This window comes from Rhea americana, unplaced genomic scaffold, assembly GCF_003343005.1.
Source record: "Rhea americana isolate MKP2758 unplaced genomic scaffold, rheAme1 scaffold_45, whole genome shotgun sequence".
NCBI classification, from domain to species: domain Eukaryota; kingdom Metazoa; phylum Chordata; class Aves; order Rheiformes; family Rheidae; genus Rhea; species Rhea americana.
Window position 1 is genome coordinate 3,142,081 of NW_028186590.1, and position 23,918 is coordinate 3,165,998.

At 37.6% G+C, this 23,918-nt stretch overlaps 1 protein-coding gene across 1 annotated transcript in view; it reads left to right on the plus strand.

The window, feature by feature from the left end:
* Positions 1-23,918, plus strand: part of CD109 (CD109 molecule) — an 87,783-nt gene that overhangs the window by 14,064 nt on the left and 49,801 nt on the right. The window contains exons 3-8 of the mRNA XM_085316050.1: positions 5,696-5,724; positions 10,164-10,394; positions 10,544-10,669; positions 20,454-20,493; positions 21,423-21,507; positions 23,777-23,873. Coding sequence (XP_085172176.1) covers positions 5,696-5,724; positions 10,164-10,394; positions 10,544-10,669; positions 20,454-20,493; positions 21,423-21,507; positions 23,777-23,873 — 608 coding nt within the window. The remainder of the gene's footprint in view (positions 1-5,695; positions 5,725-10,163; positions 10,395-10,543; positions 10,670-20,453; positions 20,494-21,422; positions 21,508-23,776; positions 23,874-23,918) is intronic.

The window sequence follows — 23,918 nt, forward strand, 5'->3', positions numbered from 1 at the left end:
TTGAGTTACACGGAGGGGAAGTGCCTGTGATTTACCTGTCTCTCCTCAGTCTCTGACTGCTTCTCCATCTGCATCATGGCTCTTTCTGGCTCAGACCTAATGTTAGGTCTCTTAGGTACATGGAAAAAACTCACTCTTTCTGCAGTCATCCTATCTACACCACTGCTAGCAGCGCATGACCTATGTGCAAGTGGTTGCCAGAACCCCATTTGCTCAGGGATCATGTCATTAATTTTATGCTGAAAATAGCTGCTGTAACCAGTCACAGTCAGGAGCTAGACTCTCATGCTTGTTAACGTCAATGTGTCTGAAATGGTGCTGCCTATAACTTCACATGTTTTAGCTTTTTTTCTTCCATTTAAGTAAGGCTCTCCTGAGCTTTCTGATTCTAACTCTGATAGTAACATCATACTTTGTGTTTAGGATGCAGTGTATGAAATGTGGGTATAACAATAAGGCTTATTTAAAGTTTGAGAAGCTCTTCCAGATTTTTTTTTTGTTCTGCATGATAGGTATCAAAATAGGTGGATATAGGGAGGTGCTGGAAAATCATTCTTCTGATTAGAAAAGTTGGAAAGTGCCTGCTCCTGTGCTGTGTAAGGTTGCTTTTAAAGTTATTACACTGCTGGGCTGCACAGATACACAGAATGCTGGGCCGCAGATTTCAGTGCTCTGCCTTGACCTKGGAGTGTGCTAGAGCATTTACATTAGTGTGGGTAATGATGGAAATARAAACCCAGTGATGTGGGCTTTGGCATGAATACTGGATTTGTGTATGGGGTCTCCCAACCTACTGAAGCCTGTTCTGCTGCTATAGCCGTTGCTATAATTATCTGTGCTGGGTAGATTAAAGCTGATACAGCAATACTTATTCATGTGGGTATAGAGTCAGACATATGTAGTAAATAAAACTAAATTTCTCCTTTGTTAATAAACAATTACCAGCAGTGCTAAAGGGATTTTTTTTTCTTTTCTGTTCTTTTCTGATGAGACTRTGTCATCGACTGTGGCCATACAAAACTCAGCTTCACCACAGCCTTGTTCACACACTTTATCATGCAGAGGGATAGGAACTAGAGAAGAGTTGCACGCTCAGTATACCACTGGACAAAATTTCAGGAGGCAACTTTATCCTGTTTCTATATTGCTAGTTATCCTACATGCAGCCTCCTTTATCAGTGAAATATCATAGTCCCTTAAAAAAAWTCTTCCTAATTAACAATAAATCTATTTCTTCCTAACTGATGAGAAACAGATTTTCTATAGATAAAATCAGTAGGATTATTTGCACACAGAGTTCTTTTTTTGTAGATGTTGGGAATAAATGTCAGTAAGTCAAGAGAGGGGTTTACATTACCAAAAAATGGGTATTCTGTAAGTCTCTAAAATTCCTCTTCTGTAGTTGGCAGTGCTCCAGYTGTTTCATGTGCCAAACAAGCTTAGCAGATCTTGGGGCTCCCTGCCATTGTGCACTAGGCCAGAACGTCCTCCCTGCTTGCTAGTGAGAAAAGAAGTGTGTATTTTGCCTGAGACTTCTGTCTGGACAACCTCAAAGGCCTGTGTTCACAGTCTACAACTGCATGGGCTTCTTGTCAGGTGAAGAGAACAAATACAGAGGGAMGACAGAAAAAAATCGTGGCTCTAATGGTAGCATAAACATGTTATGGAAAGAACTGTGTTGCCTAGTACCACATTCTACCCATCCTACTAAAGCTTCTGAAGACCAGAATGAAGTATTGAAGTGTGCTACCCACAACCTCATTTTCAGGATGTGAGTCATTTGGTTTAACCCAGGTTATAATTTGAATAGATGCTGCATGCTGGATGAGACTTTCCCTTTGACTCTCTAAAGGCAGGCAAGATGTACTGGTTTCAGTTCATGGGTACTTCCTTCTATTTTTTTCAAAGGCCAGTTATTTGCTTCATCGTTGAAAATGTTTATGTCCAGGCTCAACAAAGAGAACATTACTTTTTTTCAGTAAAAAAAAAAAAAAGAGGAGGCCAGTCTTGAAATTCTTCCAGGAAAGAAAAGATCCCTCCAAGTCAGTAGCAGATTTGTCACAGTAAAATTTTCAGAATAAAACCATGTATTTTAAGAGAGGGGAAACGATAACACAATAGATAACAAAATAGATAAAATAGATGTGAAAAATAGATAACAAAATAGATAACAAAAGATAACACTTCTGTTTAGAATATATATGTTTATGGCCACCGCTATAAACCCATCATTTTTAGGAGACATAAAAGGTAAAATTGAAAGGAATTTGCAAAACAATTCTGTAGATGCACATGAAAAGGGAATCCTGCTGTCTCTGTACTACTGATAAAAAAAATTTATAGTGCTAGTTGCAGAARTTATTTAAATGCATTTTTGTCATTAAAGCTATCAATTATATGTGAATAACTCATGCACCGTAGATTTTATGAGCAAGTAGATGCCAGTTTACTCCAATGTCAGCAAAAAAGCCCCTAAAAAACAAAAGAATCAGTTGGTAGAACTGAGTTATGAGAGGTCATGATACTGAGAGAGATGTCACCATTAAAATCAGCAAAAGAAAGCRCAGTGCATAATTAAAATAAAGCTATGGCACTTAATGATTACAAGATGTAATGGAATCAGGAGTCTAACAGCAGATTATGAAAATATATATGGCCCTATTATCTATAATAGTTAAAATAATAACTTACATTAGCTCATATGCACTAATATGCTATGTACTTGCTCACATGATGATGTAATGCTGTGAGAAGAGTTAATTCCATTGCTTGGAGGTGGTAAATTCTCCACATGGCTTTGAAAATTTAGACCTTTATCTGAGTTGCAGACTCCATATGAAACCACAAGTAAGCAAGATAGACGATTGAATGGACTGTCAAGATGTTTCACTGCATGTGAATGTAAAAGAAAATGTGCAGTGAGGAAACAGTGTTTTGGGTGCTACAGCTGCATTTACTTTTATTAGGCTTTTTCTTAATCTGAGAGTGGTATTTAGTCTTGAATCGTCTTGCTTGCTGTTTGTACTGTGACGTGGTGGTAATTTTGGATGTATAACAGTTACTTTTGGAGAATCCAGTATTAATATATGTCTTAGGAATTATGAAAGAGAACAGTTGCCTATGATTTGAGATTTCAAGAAATAAATTGTACTGAATTAAGATAATAGATTGCATTAAGAAAATATGCAGACCACATCATTGGTTTTTCTGCCATTGGGAGAAGAATCTTCAAGAGGAAAACACGGATATCTGCTTCCAGCAATGAAGTAATACTACTGTGGCCCTACCTGGTGTCCATACTTTTACAGCCCTGAAAAAGTCATCACACATCTGCCATCAACTGTGTAAGGAATGAAGTGCAGATTACATGTACCTGGCTAAGAGCAGACTAAGCACCAACAYGCAGGAAAGAAACAGCTTTAGCTGTCATAGAGTTAATAACTCAACATAGATCTGTTGCTCACATTGCTGGATTTATTTTGTGTTTGTCCCCGTAGCAGTGGAAGCATCAGGTAGGAGGTTGCCTCTAGAGGGAATGAACAGGATTAAGGAACTTTTTTGTCTGTTTGTCTCTCTTTAATAGCAAGTGGTTTAAAGCCCTTTCATTTTTTATTCCTTCTGGAAAATTGTTAGCTTGCTAAAAATAATTACAAAAAGTAGTCACCTGCTAAACCGAAGGTTAATAGAAAATATCCTGTGTTTGTCTTGCACATAAAGGAATTGCAGAATCAGCTTCTTTGCAGAAACAAGGGAATCCTTTGACTTTGGGCAGCTGTATCGGAGAGGTGATTCACTCTGCGGKAGCACAGTGCCAGATCTTATCCTCCTTGTTCAGTTAGCTCCCAGCTGGGACTCCATTGACACCTGGACACCATTATTTAAGCATTGCATTTCAGATTYTCTGGGCTGTACTGGCCTTCGGCAGTCTTGGGATTGTAGTGATTGTTGGAGAACTGCTGAACGTAGTAGCCCAGTAGAAGTGAGGCTGCTGCAGCTGCGTGCCTCCAGGTRCAACAAGTAGCAAGGCTGAGCAGGCATTCCTGGTAGGTGCATAAGCAAACACACCGATGTGATGCACACTGGCCACATAGGTCAACACAAACAGAAACACTGCTCATGCAAACAGCACCAGTGGCCTCATCCTGTTCCCCTCTATGGCTGATTGGGATGAAAGTCTGTTAATAGGAATATGTCTATATATACAATCTGGATCCCTCCATTAGCTTGGTCTATCCAGTAAACAGCCTTGGATCCCTGGTCTCCCAGCTGCTGACACCTGGGCATGTGAGCCCCTGAGACCCACAGCCCCACTCCAGCTGTGGGTATAGACCCCCTCGCACATACCAACACATGCACAATCACATACGCTTGTCTGTGCATACATAGAGAYGCCCTGACCCTATGGTCTCTTTTTGAGTTGGTCTGGACTCCCTGGTCCCTCCAATATCTGACTGTTCCAGGTGCCTCACTCTGCTTTGCAAATAACTTGCTGCCTGGCCACTTCACCTGCTCACTGGCTAGTTTGGCTTGGTGTTTGCTAGTGATCACAYACTGGCACATGCATCCCTGTGCATGCACTCCGGTCTCTCCAGTTGCAACACCCAGGTACCTGGGCCCTGTGACCCGTATCCTGCTCCAGCTGCTGGCGCTCAGACCTCCAGATACACACACAGCAGAGAGCCACTCTGGCAGAAGAATAGTTGGAAGTGGACTTTAATAAGAAAGCAGGACAGACTGTGGTGGTCAGGCGCAGGGCATGGCCAGACAGGTGGACTGACCAGCTCCTGTTCACACACCACCRGCCCCTTTTATCCCCCCTGCTTGTGTTTCCCCACATTTGTTCCTCCCCAAACCTCCTTGACTCCTCTCTCTTCCCACCTCTGGTTCCCTCCCTAAAAATCCCATAACAAGTCTTGCAAAATCACAAGATCCTCTTCCCTKCATCCCATAACGGGCCCCAAGCACCAAGGCAGTGACTCCCTCAGTCTGTGAGGTGGCTGGAGAGCCTCTCCCCTTGACTCACGGTGATGCTCTACTGGGACAGCCCTGAGGACTGGATTGGAGTTTGTGTCTCCACCTGGGTTACTGGGGACTCCCTGCCGTTGTGCCCCTGGGCTCCTGTCACTGTTCCTCTGGGCTCCTTGGTGTGCATGGAGATGAGCATTTACGGGCTGATGGCTCCTCTGTGATGGCCTGTGAGGAGCCTGTTCCCCTGCCTGCTGTTGCTCTTCTGCTCTCCTTTGTGCATGCAGATGAGAGGTTAATCACACAACGTAACAATGATTGACAGTGGTCTTGACAGGATTTTGGAGGTATCAAGAGAATGAGATGTTGAATGAAATATAAATACAGCATTTTGTTATTGACTGACACAACAGTTGCTCAAGGCTTTTCAAATCTATCTGTTTTTCAGTTTAATCTCCAGGCTGTGCCTGGCTACAGTCAGCTGTYTGATAAGCATGTGCTTGCTGGCCAGACGGTCATAGCAGTCACATGTATATTGGCTGGACTATCAGCATGCACTGAGCTCCGCAGTAGCCACAGCAAGTGATTTTAGTTACCAAATGGGTATGATAAGCGTTACGGGAATGGAAGAGCAGAGCTGCTTTTTTAACTGTCCTGTAAATGTTGAAACTTCTGATAAACTCTTACAAGGTTTCTGACAGTATGGTATTTCTTCTTGTCTTTTATTTAGATTCCTTTGGGACTCTTGTTCTTCCAGTAGTAAGTATTTTTTTTCCCTTTCCTACTTCTCAGAAGATGCTGACTGTCTGTAACTTTTCATCGGCTTGTGCTGATGACATGCTGATGACATGTATTTTGTATGTAATACGTGTTATTTTCACTTTTGTAGATGAATGTATTTGTTGACCAATAAACCAAGGMGTTTTCAGATCAAGTGCTCTGCAGCTTGTTACAAATAATTACAAGATTTAGGAGCTGACTTCCAGCATCAGCACAAACTGTCTTAAAACTCAAAAATAGAACTTTGTTTTCTGTTATTTTTGACTAGCTAATACAGACATCTCTATTTTAAATGCACTATGCATCTAACTGGAGCTGAAAGAATAATACAAAATAATAATCCACATTTGAGATCAAAATAAAAAAATCTTCTTTAACATTTGGAAATGCACATTCAGTAAAAATGGATAATATACTAATCAGTCAATAGAAATATATATTACAGAATTGTGCATTTAGGATGAATCCTGAAATTATATAATCCAGGATGTTCAACCTAGAAGCTGAATTTAAAGAATTGTGTATTGCTGTCAAGGAAAAATGTTTTACTAAATTCTTTTTTTTTTAAACAACTGTAAGCCTGAATATCTATTAAGTCCAGTAAGTTTAAATTCTGATCTCAAATAATCTGCATATCTGATGAAATCATTTGGAAATACTTGATAGGTGGATAATTAATCACAATGAGCAGTTCAGTGTTATACAGATTCTTAGCTTGAAACATACCTATCTAAATTGTCAAGTAGCAAACACAGAAATTTCCATTTAAAAAGTTAAATAGTAAGTATCTTGCTGTAATTTGGCCAGGTGACACTTAAAGTGTCGTTATATCTCACTATCTTTCTACAAAATGAAATCTCATTACCACTCTTAGCCACTGTGATTTCCAAACTGAAAAACTTTGTATTTTAGAAGACTTTTTTGAATTTAATAAATAAAATTGGGATCTAATACCAAACTCAAATCCTAACGTGCCCACCGTCTTACTGCTGCCCTGATAAAGCAGTTGAAGATTTTCCCAGTAAATTCCTTGGGGACTCTTTTGAAGTTTATTGAATGCTGAGGGTGTGTTCTGGGGATTACACAGGAGTGGTCAARCATTATTTAGACCTCATGGTCTCCAACCAGCCTGTCAGTTTGTGGGGAGCCATTACAATTTGGTATAACTTAAGGTACACCTATGCATGTTCCAGGGATTGAATTTATATATTTGGCAGCCTCAGGAGTTGGGAGATTTAAAAAACGTTTCTGGGCCCTTGCAAAATCTCTAAAAGTTGGGAATATATGTTCTGGAGTGAATCATCTCATGTAACTTTACTATATAGAAGTTAGGKGTCTAGTCAAGAGTTACTGGTCTAGATTCCCTCCGTAAACAACAGAGAGAAGAGGGAGAGGATGGGTTTTCACCCCAGGTTAGGGTGAATCACCTTCTGGATTTCTCTTTCTTCTGGCTGCAGAGGAAATCCAGACAACTAGTGAAAACTAGATAYCGTAGTGTTCAGCAGCTGGAATTGGGTGAGGTGAATTCCTCCCTCTCTCACTGCTGTCTGAAACTGTGAAAACTAACTCTTCTTTTAATGGGAAGGTGTTTTTTTCATTAGTGTAGCTATGATACACTTACATACTGCCCAGAGTACAATTGGCTGGTAACATAACGTGGGTAATGAGTTACCAGTTTCGGCTGTCATATTTTCCAAAGGAAATAGTAGCTTCCTTGTCTGAAGCACTCGTGGCAATAACTGATGTGGTTAGCAGAAGCGCCTGAGATGGCATTTTTCTGTGTTACATTAGGAGCACCAAAATGAGGATAATTATGCCATTYGCTAATAAATAAATTTTCAGAATACATATCTTCACAATAAATTCCCAGTAGCTACTGTTGCTCATTTTTTGCTTGAGAAATGTTCTTTTTTAGAGAAGGAGTTGATGGGTTTGGGGTAAATAGTTAGTTTAATACTGACCTTCTAGAAGCACTGTTAGTCTCTGTTAGCATAGAAATGTAAAACGAGATTTGATTACACTTTAGCTGTCCTAATACGCTGTCATGACAATGCAAAGTTGATTGCTTCTGGCATTTACATTGAGAAAGAAAACAAGCAGTTTTGTCACTGAATTATAGGAAGCGAAGATCTTTGGGGAGAAATATTAAAATATCAACAAATAAAAAATTAAAGGAGCAACTGCTATTATCTGCCACTCTTCATGATAGAAAAATGTGATGTAAAAATATATGAGATCTGTAAATAGCAATTACAGTCTTTTAAGTAAGAAATCAAAGACAGTCCTTGCAAATATGTTAAAGTTGTGCTTTAAGAACAGTATTTACTGCTACGATAATACAAAATCCCATTTTATTCACAACTTTGCCTCCCTTTTAAAGGGAATACAACCTATTTGTTAAATAATATTCTTAAATCAATTATTTTTGAGCTAACTTTTGATAGATACTGTAAATAAGGCTGTTCTCCTATTTAATATATTCCAAAATATTTGGCCTCAGAGTATGAGACTGTTGAAATATGTGAATCGTATATTCTTGGCAATTTGTATACAAAAACCTACAGCTGAAGAAGATGCAAAATTAAATTCAGTGTGGTGTTTTGCACCTAGAAGTTACTTGTGTAAGTCCAGATTTTAAAGGGGACCTTTTATTTCTGTGTCATCGTATGCCTGTTCATGGGTGAAGAAGAGACTGTTTATTTTTGCTCTTCTTGATTTTCTTTCTGACTTGTTTTTAAAAACAGACAAACAAAAAGGAGAATTGAGTTGTTCCTGATTCCCCTCTATACACAGAAGGAAACATATTTGGTATAGACATCTGTATTTACCTCATTTGTCATTGTATGACACTTTTCCATGATTGGAAAATTCCATTAACTCGTTATATGATCTTAAAACAAATTTTAAAAGCAAAGCAGAATTTCAATACAGACCTTGTGAGGATATTTTTGAAATTCTGTGCCTTATGAGTTGCCAGATGTAATTTTCATTACTAGTGCAAAAGGAGTGCTTATTCTCCATATGTTATGCTGAAAAATGTAAGCCTCTGTCTGTTTTACTTGTCTTGACATTGAGCAGTTTTATTCCAGGTTTACACTGTTCTAACTACAAACAGAAACATGTGACTTTTAAGCTTTGTAGCAGTGCTACTTATGGGAACCAGTTTTGTATTTTATTAAACCCTTTCCTTCTTCAAAGAGATATCCCTAAGCTGATGGCATTACAGAAGCTAGAATTTGGACTGGAATGTTTCTGGGGTTATGCACTGTCTGTGTGATGTTGTCTGTCAAGGTGAACTTTCCCTGTGTACTGTAACATCTCTGCTTAGAGCCTTCAGATCCGCTGTAACGGGGATTCTTCGCACCTAACTTTGGGAAATGAATGGATGCATCCAAATTATGAGCTCCAGATCTCCTTTACTCACCGGAGAGGGAAATACTTGTACCTGGTCATTCTGATCTTACATGATCCTGTCTAAGAGATGGCAAATGTCTATCTGTTCATGGACCTTAGTAGGAGCATCTAATACGCATCCTAAATAAAGCATCTCAGTTAATCATATACAAACATCTATCATTCTTTTTTTCTTTAGCATTTGGGGAAAAATAATTATTTTTCTTACTAGATGAGTTGTAGTAGGTGTTGTAAGTATGACTCATGAAACCACTGAAATGAGAAAAAATCGTTCAGATTTTATTGAAAAGCAATGTCTACCTCCTGAGGATGTTTTCCTATGAATTTAGTTTTTCTACCCAAAAGGACAGGATGCTAAAGCTGCTAAAAAGAAATGCAAGATAGAATGTGTCTTGTTGCTCTCTGGATCATCTTGAACACACGTAGGTTCTTCAGTTCTTTTCTTTCCTAGAAAATTCATTATTAGAAAATGACAAAGTCTGAAAAAAAAATAGCCCCCAAAATCAAAACCAGGAAGTTTCTAAATAACTTAAGAAAGAAGAGAGGGAGCATAGTATCTATGTGTATGTGAATGGTATCTGAATACATAGCTACTTATGTTATTGCAAGTAGTTGTTGGGTAATTGTTGTATTGGTAATTGTAGTATGGGGTATTGCTGTATAGGTAATTGGTGAAATGACACTTCAGAGTCAGCTCAGTAAAGCTGCAGAGCTGTTTCTACAGATACAGTTGAAGAATTTGGTTTCTTATGGAGTGGGTCATTAATGTGTGAAAATACAGCTTTGGTTGCTACCAAAGCACAATCTAAATACAGGGTTGTTCTTTGAAGAAGTTCACACTGAAAGTCTTACCCTTACACTAAAATCTTCTTTCTGTTTTTGAGAATTTACATAATTTGACAAGTTTAGGAATGGTCAGAGATCTTTATGGCAAATGTTTTTGGAATAATAACCTCTTCAATAATACTTTAGACAGTAACAGTGAGTCACTATTGTCTTTTTAGCTGCCTTTGAACAGTGCTTCTGGCGATTATGAATTACTGGTGGAAGGCCATGCTGAGGGCCAGCGCGTCTTCTCTAACCGTACCAGCTTGACATACTTGTCAAAGAGCATCTCTGTATTCATCCAGACTGATAAATCTACRTATAAACCAGGACAAGATGTGATGTTTCGGATTGTCACAGTCTATCCYGATCTCAAACCTTACAAAGCCTCTCTGAATATATTTATCCGAGTAAGTATCTGCAGGAACCTAGTTACGTGTTGGAACTTGATGTATGTTCCAGCTTTACATGCCAAATAAAGATCTTTTGAATTACTATCTAAATCTTGCCATAATAAGGCCATTCACATTTAACATGCAGCCTTACTTCACTCTTCTAGGACCCTCGGAAGAATTTGATTCAGCAGTGGTTGCTGGAGGAGGGTGATCTGGGTGTGGTTTCCAAAAAATTTCAATTGTCCATGAACCCTCCACTAGGAGACTGGTCCATAGAAGTGGAAGTGGATGTGAGTATTAACATTGCCAGTTTATAGAGATTTCCCCCCCACCCCCAGTCAATGTTCTCTACAATTGTGAATAAAACTGAGTTGAGATGTGCTTTGGTGAAGCAAAACCAGAAGTTATTAAGGGCCAAGAGATTAGAAAATCCTTCCTGCACCCCAAACCCAAGGAAACTAAGCAAAACTCATAAGGTTTTCAATACTGTATGGTTTTATAAGAAAAAAATGTAAAAGCATACATATTTTATCCTGAGATCTAGGTATTGATTCGAAAATGTGAATATTATTTAAAAAGTGAGAGTTTTAAATACTAATATAAAAGATCTTATGGAATATTAGAAATATTTTTTTTTAAAATCCTTTTTAAGTAAGACACTGTTGGTTTGTGTTTGCTAAGTGAATATTCAGAAATTCTTTGTGCCCTGGTATGTGGTCAGTCAGTGTCCCAAGGGATGTGGAACCACATAACTGTCATTTGTAGATGTTTGTCTAGTTTTAGCGGTGTTTCAGCAATTCACAATGACTGAAGCATTACTGAGAGCAAATGAATTATGCAAAATGAAATGAATAATATACCAGAAATATTGCATAACAAAATTGATGTGATTTACTTTGTGTGTTGCTCTTGATACTTTTGGGTTTTATCAGTCCACCATGTTTTATCAGTACACCATTTAATGTATGCATTCATGGTGTACTGTGAAATAGGTTGTAAAAATAGTTRGAGTTTTAGTAGTTCAAGGCTGTGTGTTGCTCTAAGTGCCTATAATTTGAGAACTGCATTTCTGAATTGGCTTGCAATGGCCATTCAGAGGCATTTGGCAAGTACCAGCAGGACTGATTTATGTCCTAACAAGATGGGCAGCTGTTGGGGCAGAAGAAGAAAAGCTGGTTTGAACTTGGGGCTCATATGTAACCTCCTGTCCCTGTGCTGCTGTTCAACGGCTTCTCAGTCCTGCTGAGACAGCTGTAATGAGGCAAAGATGCAAACTGCATCAGGGAAGTGACCCAGATTTAAAAGCATCTCTATGTTTTCTTTGGCTAACCCAGCCCAGGTTACTGATGGGATTCACAGGACGGCCTCATTCATAGCTGCGTACACACATTTCAGGGAGCAGTGAAGTGTGACTCAGAAAGGCTGGTAACAGCAGTGGGCTTCTTCAGCAGCTTTCTTGACAGAGAAAAAAATGTTTGTGAAGTTCTGTGTGGATTTCCTGCTAAGTCATGAATAATCCTGAAGTCAGGTGGACACTGCTCAAGGAACTGCAGCAGCTGTTTTCAGGATTTGACTCATTCTCTCTTGGAAGAAAACAAACAAAAAATTGGGAAAAAATATTATAAAATTAAAAAGTGTGTTAGATTTCATCTGGGCTAATGACACAACTGTGAGACAACAGACAAGTGAAGTGTGAATTGAAATCTTAGTAGATCATAGGAGTAGTAGTCTAAATTTTAGCCGTCCAATATGTAGTATGAAGGGTTAGTGAATGTCAGTGAGCCCGGAGAAGAGATGACAGGGTGAGAATGTCTTCTAAGTCATGAGTAGCTAGGAGAAGGTAAGCAGGGAACATTTAGTTCACTCTCTTTCCCCGTGCAAAGCCTAGAAGGGCACCAGGTGAAGCAACTAAAAGGCAATTTCAAAACAATGAAAACAGCATGAACAAACTACCCAGGACRTAACCAGAGGGTGCTGTGAATCCTGAAAGTTCAGAAGGGATCAGAAAGTGACTGGACAAATTCATAGAAATAAAATCCATTAAAAACTGTTAAATCGAAAGCACTGGTTCTGGAGGCCCCTGTGTCACAGGTGGGCAGAGGCTGGGAGAATATCGTGGAGAGCACAGGATCACTACCTGCTAGCCCTGTTTGATACAAGTCGCTAGGTGTTCAGTCTTGACCATTGCCAAAAACTGGATATTGGCCTAGGTTCATGTTAAATCTACTGTGGTCAAGCCATTCCTAGACTGTCTTTATTTTATTTCAATTAAATTGTCTTCCTTACTACTAAATTTTTAAAGCTTAGGGATTTGCTATAGTGCTTAGGGTGGCCTTGAATGAAACATTTGGGGTCCTTAATAGAGCTACRAATACTCCAGCAGCATGAAGAATACCCGGGACAAACAGTATACTGCTATCAAATTGGATATCTTCCTCTATTCACCATTGTTACAGGAAACAATTTCAGCAGACAGGTGCTATAAAACATTTTTGGTACATTTAACAAGAACACTCTCTTGGGACAAGGTAAACTTGGATAGAAGAGAGATAAATTTCTTTTTTTTCTGTTGACAAAGGGAGTGGTTAATATTTGGATGTTTAATAAATGGAAAAAAATTGAAGTAAATAAATAGAAATCAAATGAGAAAGTCTAAAGTCTTGAATATTTTTAGAAAATGTAAGGATCCCAGGGAAAACATGATGGTTAATAAAAGTATGAATGATTTCCTTAAATTTGCTGGTAACAAAAGAAATTCCAGCAGTGGCAGAACCCAGTAACATGAGGAAACAGCAATTATGTGGCAGAGAGAGAAGCATTTAATAGATATGTTGGTTCTACGCATTCAGAATGTGTATGAGATTTTAGAAGACAAGCAGAAGAAGAATATGTTCTTAACAGAAAGGAGTAGGTGAGGTAACCTGGGAAACTACAGATCTGTCATCTGGCATGAGTCCTGAGAAAAATAGTGACAAAGATGATTTGGGATTCAGCTGCTAAAGAATTAAATTCTTTAAGGCTATTATGGATTTGATTAATAAGGTAGCTTCACTGRTGTAACAGATTTTTGCAAGGGATTTGATTATAGTAAATTTTAATGAAAAATACTGATGTAAGATACATAAAGTCTGCCAAAGAAGATAYGGATTTATTATTGGGTGATCATCACTCACTCAGGGTGCTTTTCTAATATAAACTGATGACAGAATTTAGAGAGTCTAAGAAGGCGGCTTCATGATGCATAAAGGGAGACTGTGGATGTTTCATTTATTGACTAGGGATCAGAAGAATCAAAAGATTACTTGATTACAGTGTGTGAATGCCATTGCAGGTTTTAAAAGGCTTTTTAAACTAGTGGAGGAAGATAGAGTATGAACCAGTTACTGGAAACTAAAGTCAAACAAATTTACTTTGGCTTATGGAAGTCTTTCATCAGTGAAACTCTCAGTCTGTGGAACAAGCTACAAATGGAAGTGAGAACTTCTCTATTACCTGATTTTTTTAGCACTGAGAATGGTTGCATTTCTGGAAGATTCAACTGAATACTACAGTAACCAAACCTGTGGTAAAAGGAGATCAGGGTAAATGCACACTTCAGTCATTAAGCTCTATGAACTGAAAATTGAAGTAGARGGGAGAAGGACCAGTATATTACCCCCACAAAACTCTGTAGGCTTTAAGCCCCCGCACCCCCCCCCGCCCCAAAAAAAGTTTTTTCTCACTGTGTATATCCTGTGGGAATATAACAGCAACCCAAATCCCCACACCTAGAAGCTTACATTGCTTTCTTTCAGATTATTTTCCTGCCAAAATTCATATTTGCTTTACTTCAATTTTCAAATTCTAAATTAAAAGAATATAATGGCATAGTGATCTGTACAATTTCTCTGTGTGATAGCCTGCACCTACACATTACAAAACTGTCTTACATAAAACTGTCTTGGAAAGGCTGTGATGTGTACAGAGTATGTTAAATAATTTTAGAGATACTGTGTTATACTAAATTTGTTTAATGAGTTATCTCACTATTCTTTTTCTGGTAACATGTTAAACTATTGGATTAGTGAAAAATGTAATAAACCTTGCAGAAAAAGGAAAAGAACAACTTAGCTGATGGGAAATTCTCTATAGTTCTGTTAATTAGAAGTGAGCTTCTGCCCTGAAGTACGGGGAGTCATATCGAGTGGGATTCAGTTGGAGATTTACAGCATGTACATGTCTGTATGTAAGTTACACTAAGCATTTAAGTTTCCACAGTGGTTGATGGAAATCTACTCAGTGGTCACTGAAAGCTGACGAGTAACTGAGATCACTCAGTGGATATTTCTAGCTATTGCCTGGATATTCTTAGCTGTTCTGAACCTGCCATTCAAGGGATCTACAAGTTTTCCTGTTTCATATAAAGTTGTATAGATTCACTAGTCCATTCCTGGTAACAAAAGTCCTTGAGAGCTTCCATTTAGCGCTAAGGAACGCGTAGGATGTGTCTGTGTTGCGGTTCAGTGGGGCTCAGTACTTTTGTAGATACAGCTGTCTAACCTTAGCTAGTATTGCTAGCCCTGGGACCGCAGTATCCCTAACCAGCAAAGCTTTTGAATCTACTTAGGACTTCAGGAACACCTTCAGGTAGCAAACTGAGCCTGATCTCTGCATGACTTGGCTATCCTGATGTCAGAGCCTGAGCTTTTCGTTTTAAAGTGTCTTACGTCCAAACTTCCACCTGAGGTTTCACTCTTGTCTTTAAAGTGTCGTTGCTAAGTCAGTAAATAACACTTGCCTCCCACTCATTACAGATTAGTTCCCTAGTGTGCAGAATCTGAATTCCTGGAAATACTGCTGCTGAACCTCATTTTAAACCAGGTTCTGACTGCTTGCTGCTATTAACCATCCTGTAGTACCTTTTTTATAAGGGTCCGGGTGTTAGTACAGCTGTTCCAAGAAAACTCAACACAAGTCATTACAGTCGGCTTCCCAAGTCTCCATCTTTTATTTTAATTGGATAACTTTATTTCCTGCTATGGAGCCTGCTGCTGAAAGGCTTTTAGTTGCTGAACTTTATTAGTAGGCATTTTTCTTCAAAAGTTGTTCTTGTGTATAAGACATTTTATAACCTAATTGGTGGAAGCTGTTATTTGGAAATTTATGATGAAATGTTGGAGATTAATGAAGTTTCAGCTGGAATGAGGGTTTTTGAAAATATTTTTGAAAAACTATTATTTTTTTAAAAAACTTCAGTTATAAAACAACTTTTAAAATCAACTTGGATTGATTATATCCTGTACACTTTAATTTTTTAACTTTCTGGGTTTTATATATGTTCTATTGCATTTGTAGTGATCTGTTATGTCTTACTGTTGGATCAACTACAGATTTCACATTTGCTCAAATGATTTTGAGGTTATATCATTACTTTAAAAAGTTTCRTCCTCTTTCAAAATTAGTCTATAAATAAAATTTCTATGATTTTCTGTGTATTCAGTAGTTCTTAAATGAGCACTGATATTTAATCAGGAACTGATAGTGTGAATACTGGTGACATTAATAGAATCATAGAATATCATCATAGAAAGGGACCTCTGGAGATCATCTAGTCCAACCCTCAAGTGAGTGGCCTGTATGGGGGTCGAACCCACGACCTTGGCGTTATTAGCACCACGCTCTAACCAACAGAGTTAGTAGGACTCTACTTAGTTTTTGGATTTGAACAGAAGTGTGGGAATTCATGCAGAATTTTTTTTGGAAGTTGTTTAATGCATAAGACAGTAAAGCATGAAAATCAAGTGATCATGAGATGTTTTTATGATTTTAATTCTGTCTAGATAAAAATCTATTTAGTCAGCTACAAAGCAAATATTGCTAACGTTGACCAGGAGATGGCAGTATAATCACAAAAAAAAAAAAAAAAAAAAAAAAAAAAAAAAAAAAGAGAGAGAGAGAGAGAGAGAGAGAGAGAGAGAGAGAGAAAAGAGCCAGCATTTTGCTTTTTCAGGGCAAAGTCAGTAAGAACACACCTGTAGTCTTTAGTCTTTCCTGATGTAACTTGTGACTCATGGGTCAAAAATAGATTAAAAAAAAAAAAAAGGATATGGGCCACATTAGTTTCAGAGACTTTCGATTGCCAAGAGGAAGTAAAAATTTGGAGAAAAATTGCTTTACCTTTCTTGTTATCTAATCCAAATGACTTCAGATGGAACAAGTTCATCACAGGAAAGCAAAATCTGGACCTCAGTTGTTAGTGATCCTTGTATGTCAGGGTCTACAGCATCTAAGATGCAAATGCAGAGAGAGTCTATCATCCTCATGATCTCAGAGTATTTATATACATCTCCTTTTGGCACTAATTTTTTGATTGATGGATTTACTCTGGGCAACATGCACAGAATGTGATGGACATTTTGTGGTTTAAGCAGTGCAGATTTAGAGCAAAGTGACAGTAGTCTGGAAGGATGAGTATGTTTAAGAAGCAGGAGGAGGCATGGAAGAGTAAACTATAATAGCATAAAGCAGCACTGGAAACAAATGGAATAAACATCGCACTGTTTTCCTGTCCGAGTCCAAAAATGTTGTCTCTCTTGGATTGTGTTTATAATTAAACACTTGTCTCAGGAGCCACCACTTCTGGAAACTGGTTTAACAACTTAAACTCCAAAGTATTTGAACAATGTTTACCAGAGAGACAGCCCTGCCCTGAGGAAGTAAAATGATGTGAAGTGATTGAAGTGCTATTACTTAGCCTATTTGGAACCAATTTGGCTGAAAAGTGTGCATTAGTGAGAAATTTGGCTTGGCGGGCAGATCATCTAGWTGACTAGGGTCTTTTCCTTGCCCTGTACTATGAATCTGTGATTTTGCTTCTGTCATAAAAGCTGTCTTTTTAGAGGGGTTGGAGTTAAGAGCTCTAATCTCACTTTAATCTCTTTTTTTATCTACTGCTTACACTTCTCTTAGCTTTTTTGACTTACATGCTAGTGTGAAAGAAAAGCTCATTTTTATGGGAGGTGCCTTTTTATCCTACTTCCTGGAGTAATGCTCTGCTCATGAGCCTAGCAGCAAGAGTGACCATATATATGTATGTATGTATGTGTGTATATGTGTGTGTGTGTATATATATATATATATTTGGTGTTGGAAGTAGAGAATGTAAAGAACCAGACATGAGATAAATTCTCTGCATGTCATTTTCCTAAGAATCTGATTGTGAACTGCATGTTAGTAGTGTAGCATTTTGCATTGTAAGGACTATAATCTGCACTAATGTAAAGACAGSTGAATATGCATGTATATTTTCAAATGTGGGAATATAAATATGGTAGCTATTTTGGTGACCAGTGAGTTAATCATGAAATTATTAGCTGATAATTGAGGCAATCTGATTTTTACTTTGATAGAAATCTTCTAGGAAAAGTATAGACATACATTATAAGAAACTTCGTTTTTTGATGTTATTTAGCAAAGTCAGCTAAGAGAAATCAGTTACAATTTGTTGCCATCCTGAATCCAGGTCTGAAAGTTTCACCCACAGGAATTCTCGGAACATACTCTAATCCTCTCGGGCCACACTCACCTCCATTGAAAAGTCTTGACAGGATAAAGTCTGCTGATAAGTGAGGCTACAGAATTCATTTACCTCTTTCAGAGAAGGACTAACTCCATAAAGTGATATATTTCAGACTAGTATGGACTATCTTTTACAATATCCAAATGCCTTTATTGTCATTTACTTCTTCTGCAAGGTGTTTCTCAGAGGATGTCCTTGGAGGACCATGAGGTTTCAGACTCTAGGAACATAAAGCAGTTTTCTCACACACTGCCTGATAAACTTTAGTATASCATGTTTGGCCTTTTTTGCCCCATACTTCAAACCCTGTTCATTGAGGAACCGCAGTGTATTTAGTAGCTTGTAGGGGCTGCATTGTTCTTTGATACAATCACAGGAAAAATCAGATTTTTGAGCACCACATCAGCATAACTTCATCATGCAGTYGAACAGCAGCTAGTGATATTAACCTTTTAAAATAGACAGCTCCCAGTGACAGATTTTTGTCCATCTTGATCTTTCTTGTTTCCTAGAGAGTCTTAAGCAAAGAGACAAAATAAACTTTCAAAATTAGCCACTCCCTTYCTGTCCATTGGGAACTGGTTTCTTAAACCATTCCAGTCCAGATGAGCTCAGATTTTCCCCTTTGAGCAAGTAAATAATGGGGAATGAGCCCTTTCGTTCGCCTTCTGTTCCTGTCATGCCTGAGATTTGMGATTCTTTTTGGCTGCTTCTCCTCTGTGGCCTGACGTCCTGCACAGCAGGGAAGTAGTCTTTGTACTGGAACATCCACTCTGAGCTCGGAAGCTGCTGTGATCGCTGGGACCGTTGCTCCATCCAGTCTAGCCTCCGTTCCTTCCTCAGGTTCACCAAATGGGAGGGCTGGGGATTCCGTTCAAGTTGGCTGCATCCGAACTAGGCACAAAACTGTTTTGGACTGAGTCACGAGATCTGGGACAAGGCAGTACATTCTCTTACATAATTCTATTTTTCATTATTTTAAAGCCAAACCCTTAAAGTTTATACCAGATCCTTATATTATTTTACATTTTTGGATGGATGCTGGCATGAAAATTTCATAGGTAACATCCTGAAATTCTTTTTCCTCAGGTAGGACTAATTAGAAGTAATTCTATTCATATACAGTAATTTACTTTCCTTCAAGAACATCATCTATTTATTGCACAGGAAATATTAAATGATTAGTAAGACCCAGGGTACAAGATGTATTGTGCTAGCAACTATTTTAGTCTTTATGTGTTTAACTGATATATTGTTTATCAGAAAAGAATGTATTAATGTGTCAGGTGTGGTTAAATGAGGAGCAATCTGAGCTATTAGTGATGAACAAATCTTTATGAAAGAGTATTTGATCATTGTTTCAAATACAGTTATGGTGTAGGTCAAGTAGGTCAGCTCCAATTCAGAGTTCCAGTTCCAGGTACTACTGGTGAATCACCTCATGCCATTACCCTGCTGATGAGAGCTTTTGGCGTGATGTGGTAAAAGATCATTGAACCTTCAAGAGTTATATATCCTCAGACAAATGCCTTACATGTTTGGTGAGAATTACTCTCACTTTAGCAAAGAGGAACAATAGAGTAAGAAAATAAAAAGCAAAGATTATGTGGGTGAGTAATATGACTGCTTGCGTCAACTGTCATTTTACCTAAGAACAAAAATACCTGCTGAATTTTAAATGGTAAAGAGAGTGAAGAAACTTTAATTTCTCAACAATGTGCTGTTGTTAGCCTAATGTGTCACATCTCAAAAATATGCCGGAATATGTGAATATGATATTAGATATTCTCCTGAAGAAAATCAGAGAGTAAGCAAAAAAATAGAAAAATAAGAAAATAGAGACCATGGCCAACTCTAGTATATTTTATAGCTGTTTATTCTTAACATTGATTTTTAACTAACAAATATAAAAAAAAAGGAAGCTACAACCATAGGTTATCTCTGCTGAAGTTAGTATACACTGGAGTTCATAATAAAATCTTACCTGTTTTTGAGTAAATGAAGAGAGTTAAGATTTTACATGTTTTGCATTGGTCTCATCTTCTACAAAAGGCATTGTATGTAGGGACTTCACTTTTGTTTAGGGACACCTGAGTTAATTTTAAATGAGCTTGCCAAGATACTACTGGTAGTTCAGCCATGGTTCACCATGATTACTGTGAATACTTAGGCTGGTTAGTTTTAAGCTAGTCTGCATGTTTACTTTTTATATAGAAATCCGCCTTATGTAGATTGTCTTGCAGATTGTGGGCAGAAACTCCCTGAGGCCTTTATGTACACTTGGACTCTGCTGTGTATCAGGTTCCAGATCCTAYGCTCTCCCATGGTGCGAATACACACTACTGGCTCTCATAGGAGCCACGTGTAATAATAATGGCTGAGTCATGATTTACATTTACACGTTATTCCAGCATTATAATTTAACCTAAAYATGCATGCAGCTGAGCCTAAAAGATATGTTAACTTGCTAATCTAACCACAATTTTATGTACCTTCTTATATATTTTTTTCAATAGGGTCAAGTTCATTATCAAAGATTTAAAGTGATGGAATATGGTAAGTTYTGCCTAAGTGCATTTAGTAGTAACCAAACTGTAGAATTTTAGATGTGACAAAAACATTAATATCAGGTGCTATATCCATTGACACGTTCATTTAAATAAAAATAACAAAGTGATTCTAGTGTCAGTAAAATACTGAACCCGGGGTTATTCCTTGTGGTTCATCTTAGCGAAGCAAAACTGGTTTCCCTGGTCTGCATCTATAGTTCAGTGGAGAAAGAAAGGCTCCTCTAGGAAGTCAGGTGCAAGAGCCTGACAGAGGTGATCTGAAATACATGTTTGAAGAACCTAGCATTTCCATAAATTTAGAGCTGAGAGTGACTGGCTTCCCTTGGCTAACATGAACCTTTTCAGTACTCCTGGAAACTCTTAACTTTCCCGTCTTCTGCTTCTCTGAGACTGACTCTCTGTCCTGAGAAGAACATCATCATTTTATCAGTAACCCTGTTTATCTTTGACTGTTACAATGACCTACTACTATAGTGTCTGAATGTCATGCAATCTTTAAAATACTTATCTTAAGCATATGAGATATAGTTACTGTCCCTGATTTCCCAGGATTATGCAGGCAGTGTGTTCATTCCAAAATGTCTGCATAATGTCTGATCCTGAAGCTTACCAATGCTTGTATAAAAGCTGAATAGGCTAAAATTTTCTTTTTCCCTTGCCAGTTTGGCTTGAGACATTTTTATGATTCAATAATACAGGCTTTTTTTGCAGGCAGCTCTTGTATTGCTTGGTATTTCCTTTCAACAGGCGGTCTTGGTCTTACGTGTGCACTGGGTTGGGTTAAAAGCATATCTTACCTTACATTCTTTAGGAAACTGCTAGTCTTCACTGTATCACAGTGAACTACCTATATTACTTAAAAAAATTAGATATTCTTTCTTTTGTGAATTTAATATTTTTCATAATTTTTTTCAGTTTTACCAAAATTTGATGTCATGATAGAAACATCGTTATACTACTCTTTGAGAGAGGAAGACATAACTGGTGTTGTCACTGCAAAGTAAGTAAATCACTGATACCAATGTCACCCTCACTCTTAAGATAATTGTATCTCAGTAGGTGTCAAGACAAAAATTTGGGTTTAGAATGCTAAAAAGGGCTTTCTAATCTAAGTTAGCTACCTGACTTCCATTTCTAGTTAGTTGATCTTCTTATAACATTGTTAGATCTTCAACAAACTTTTAATTACAACTTTTTACTTGGGTAGAGGTATTTCTAGACTATGATCAAGTTATTTTTATTGTCTTAGTCATAGTGTCATGATTTTTTGCTTATAATTTTAAGCATTTTTTTCTTCTTAATCTTTAATGATGTTCTCCAGTCTGTCAAGTCAATGTTTGTAGTTAGAGTAACTATATTTTATTAGACCAACTGAAAAATTATGGACACTTCTAGGCATATGCTTCTTGTTCCAATTTAGCCACATTCTTCCTATCCTAATAGAGTTTAAGAAAGAAGTATAGACTTCTGCCTAACAAAAACACTATGCCTGATAAATATTGAGAAATTCAGAAGAGACTTTACTGTAGACTACCATATGAATAAAATTTTATTTTTCAACTAAACAAGTACTTAGACAAAAAACTCGGTATACATTAATCTCAAATGAAAATTAATTTTGTTTTGGAAAGATGAGAGATGAACAAAGCAACTTGAAAAATTCATCCAAGATAACCTGGAAAAAAAGATCTTTTTATGGTAGTTTAGTTCTGTAAAAATGCTTACTTTTCTAAACACTTCATTTGTAAGTGAAAAGCAGAAATGATTGATTTAGAAGCTAGTTAAATGATGTGTTCAGACTTAAATGAAAAAGCTTCCTGTCCCTTCCATTGGGCAATTTTACCTGACAATATAAACAGTCTAGATTTGTACAGTTTTTAAAAGAGGGTACTCTTTTCCTAATTTTTTCTTCACATTCTGCTTTGCATTTGGAGTCTAGTRTATGTCAGTGTGCATTTGGTTTCTATTGTTGTTAGCTGTTTTGGTCTTCTGGAGGTTACCTGTCACCTTCCTAGAGCGCTAGTAAGACATTTGAAAATTTATCTATCTGCTGCAATAAATACAGACTTGGATGGAAGTGAATTCACTGAGACTGAGTAGCAGCAGTGCCAAAGTTTTACTGATACGCCATGATTTTTTTATAAGGAGTAATTCCGTCGCTGGTGACTGTTTTTACAGATACGGTATCTCGGTACACAAAGAGTTTACATGTCCTTTAGGCTGTAGAGGTCATACAACCTTTCCGTTTTTCATGTCTGGCATATTATTAGATTGAGGCAAGATAAGTATAGGGATGCCACTCAGTGACACCTGCATTTCAAGGGTAATGGTAGCTTATTATTGTGATTAGGTCCTCTCAGAAAGACTACAGTCTAGATGCAAAACAATGTTTTTGAAAAAATTTTTTTTCCCTTTCTCTGTCTCTTCTAAAAGGTCTGAATCTGGTAATTTAATAGCTTCTCTTGCATACAACCTGGAGACATTTGTGTAAAATTTTAATTTTATTACCTCACTGACTGGATGCAGCTTACTAATGGCATTCTGAGAACTGAATATGTTACCGTTTTCAGATTTACCAGAGTTAGAAGCTTTGTTTGCCACATAAGAATACTATGATTTGTTTTGCACTATGATTATTAAATAATTTGAAGATAAGTGTCTCAGGATTTCTCATTTTGTATTAGCAGCATTTGAGAAGCGTAACACTTTCACTTCCTACATCCCATTTTATTTCTGGTGCCTATTGATTATTATACTGCATTGATATTCTATTCAATAACTTGCTTCCAGCTGACATTTTTTCTTTTATTGTGAATCCGATATCCTTAATTACAGTGAAATAACAAAATGAAATATCTGACAATGTTGTTTTTTTCTCTGTATCTCTTTTCAGAAAGTGAAAGCCATTCCAGAATAGCTGTGCCAAAGTAACTCTTATTCTGACACAAGAATATTGTATTCCAGCTTAGTTAAATGTGGTTAATTTACCTGCATTGCACAGCTCTTTAATAGTAGTAGATTTCTATAATTCCTGTTAAGGAAAGGGCAGCACTTGTATTCTGTGTATACTCTCCATTTTGGGGGCTGCTGTCTACAGTGTCAAAAAGCTGGTCCCTGCTGAAGGCTTCATGTTTCAAAGTGCACATGTATTCTAGTCATATTTGAGACCAAGGAAAAAACATTTTATCAGAATCTTTTGCCTTGGAGAATCTTAAGGCAGCCAGGCCCTTGAAGCAGTGGATTGTTTGACTGTGGTTGACATGTTTCAGGTATACATATGGAAAGCCAGTGAAGGGAACTGTAACAGTCACTTGCCTTTCTGTCTCTTACTGGACAAACAAGAAAAACGTAACAAAAACAATGGAGGTGAGTTTTTTTTTTTAACAGCTTATAGTGATGTAGAGCCTAAGG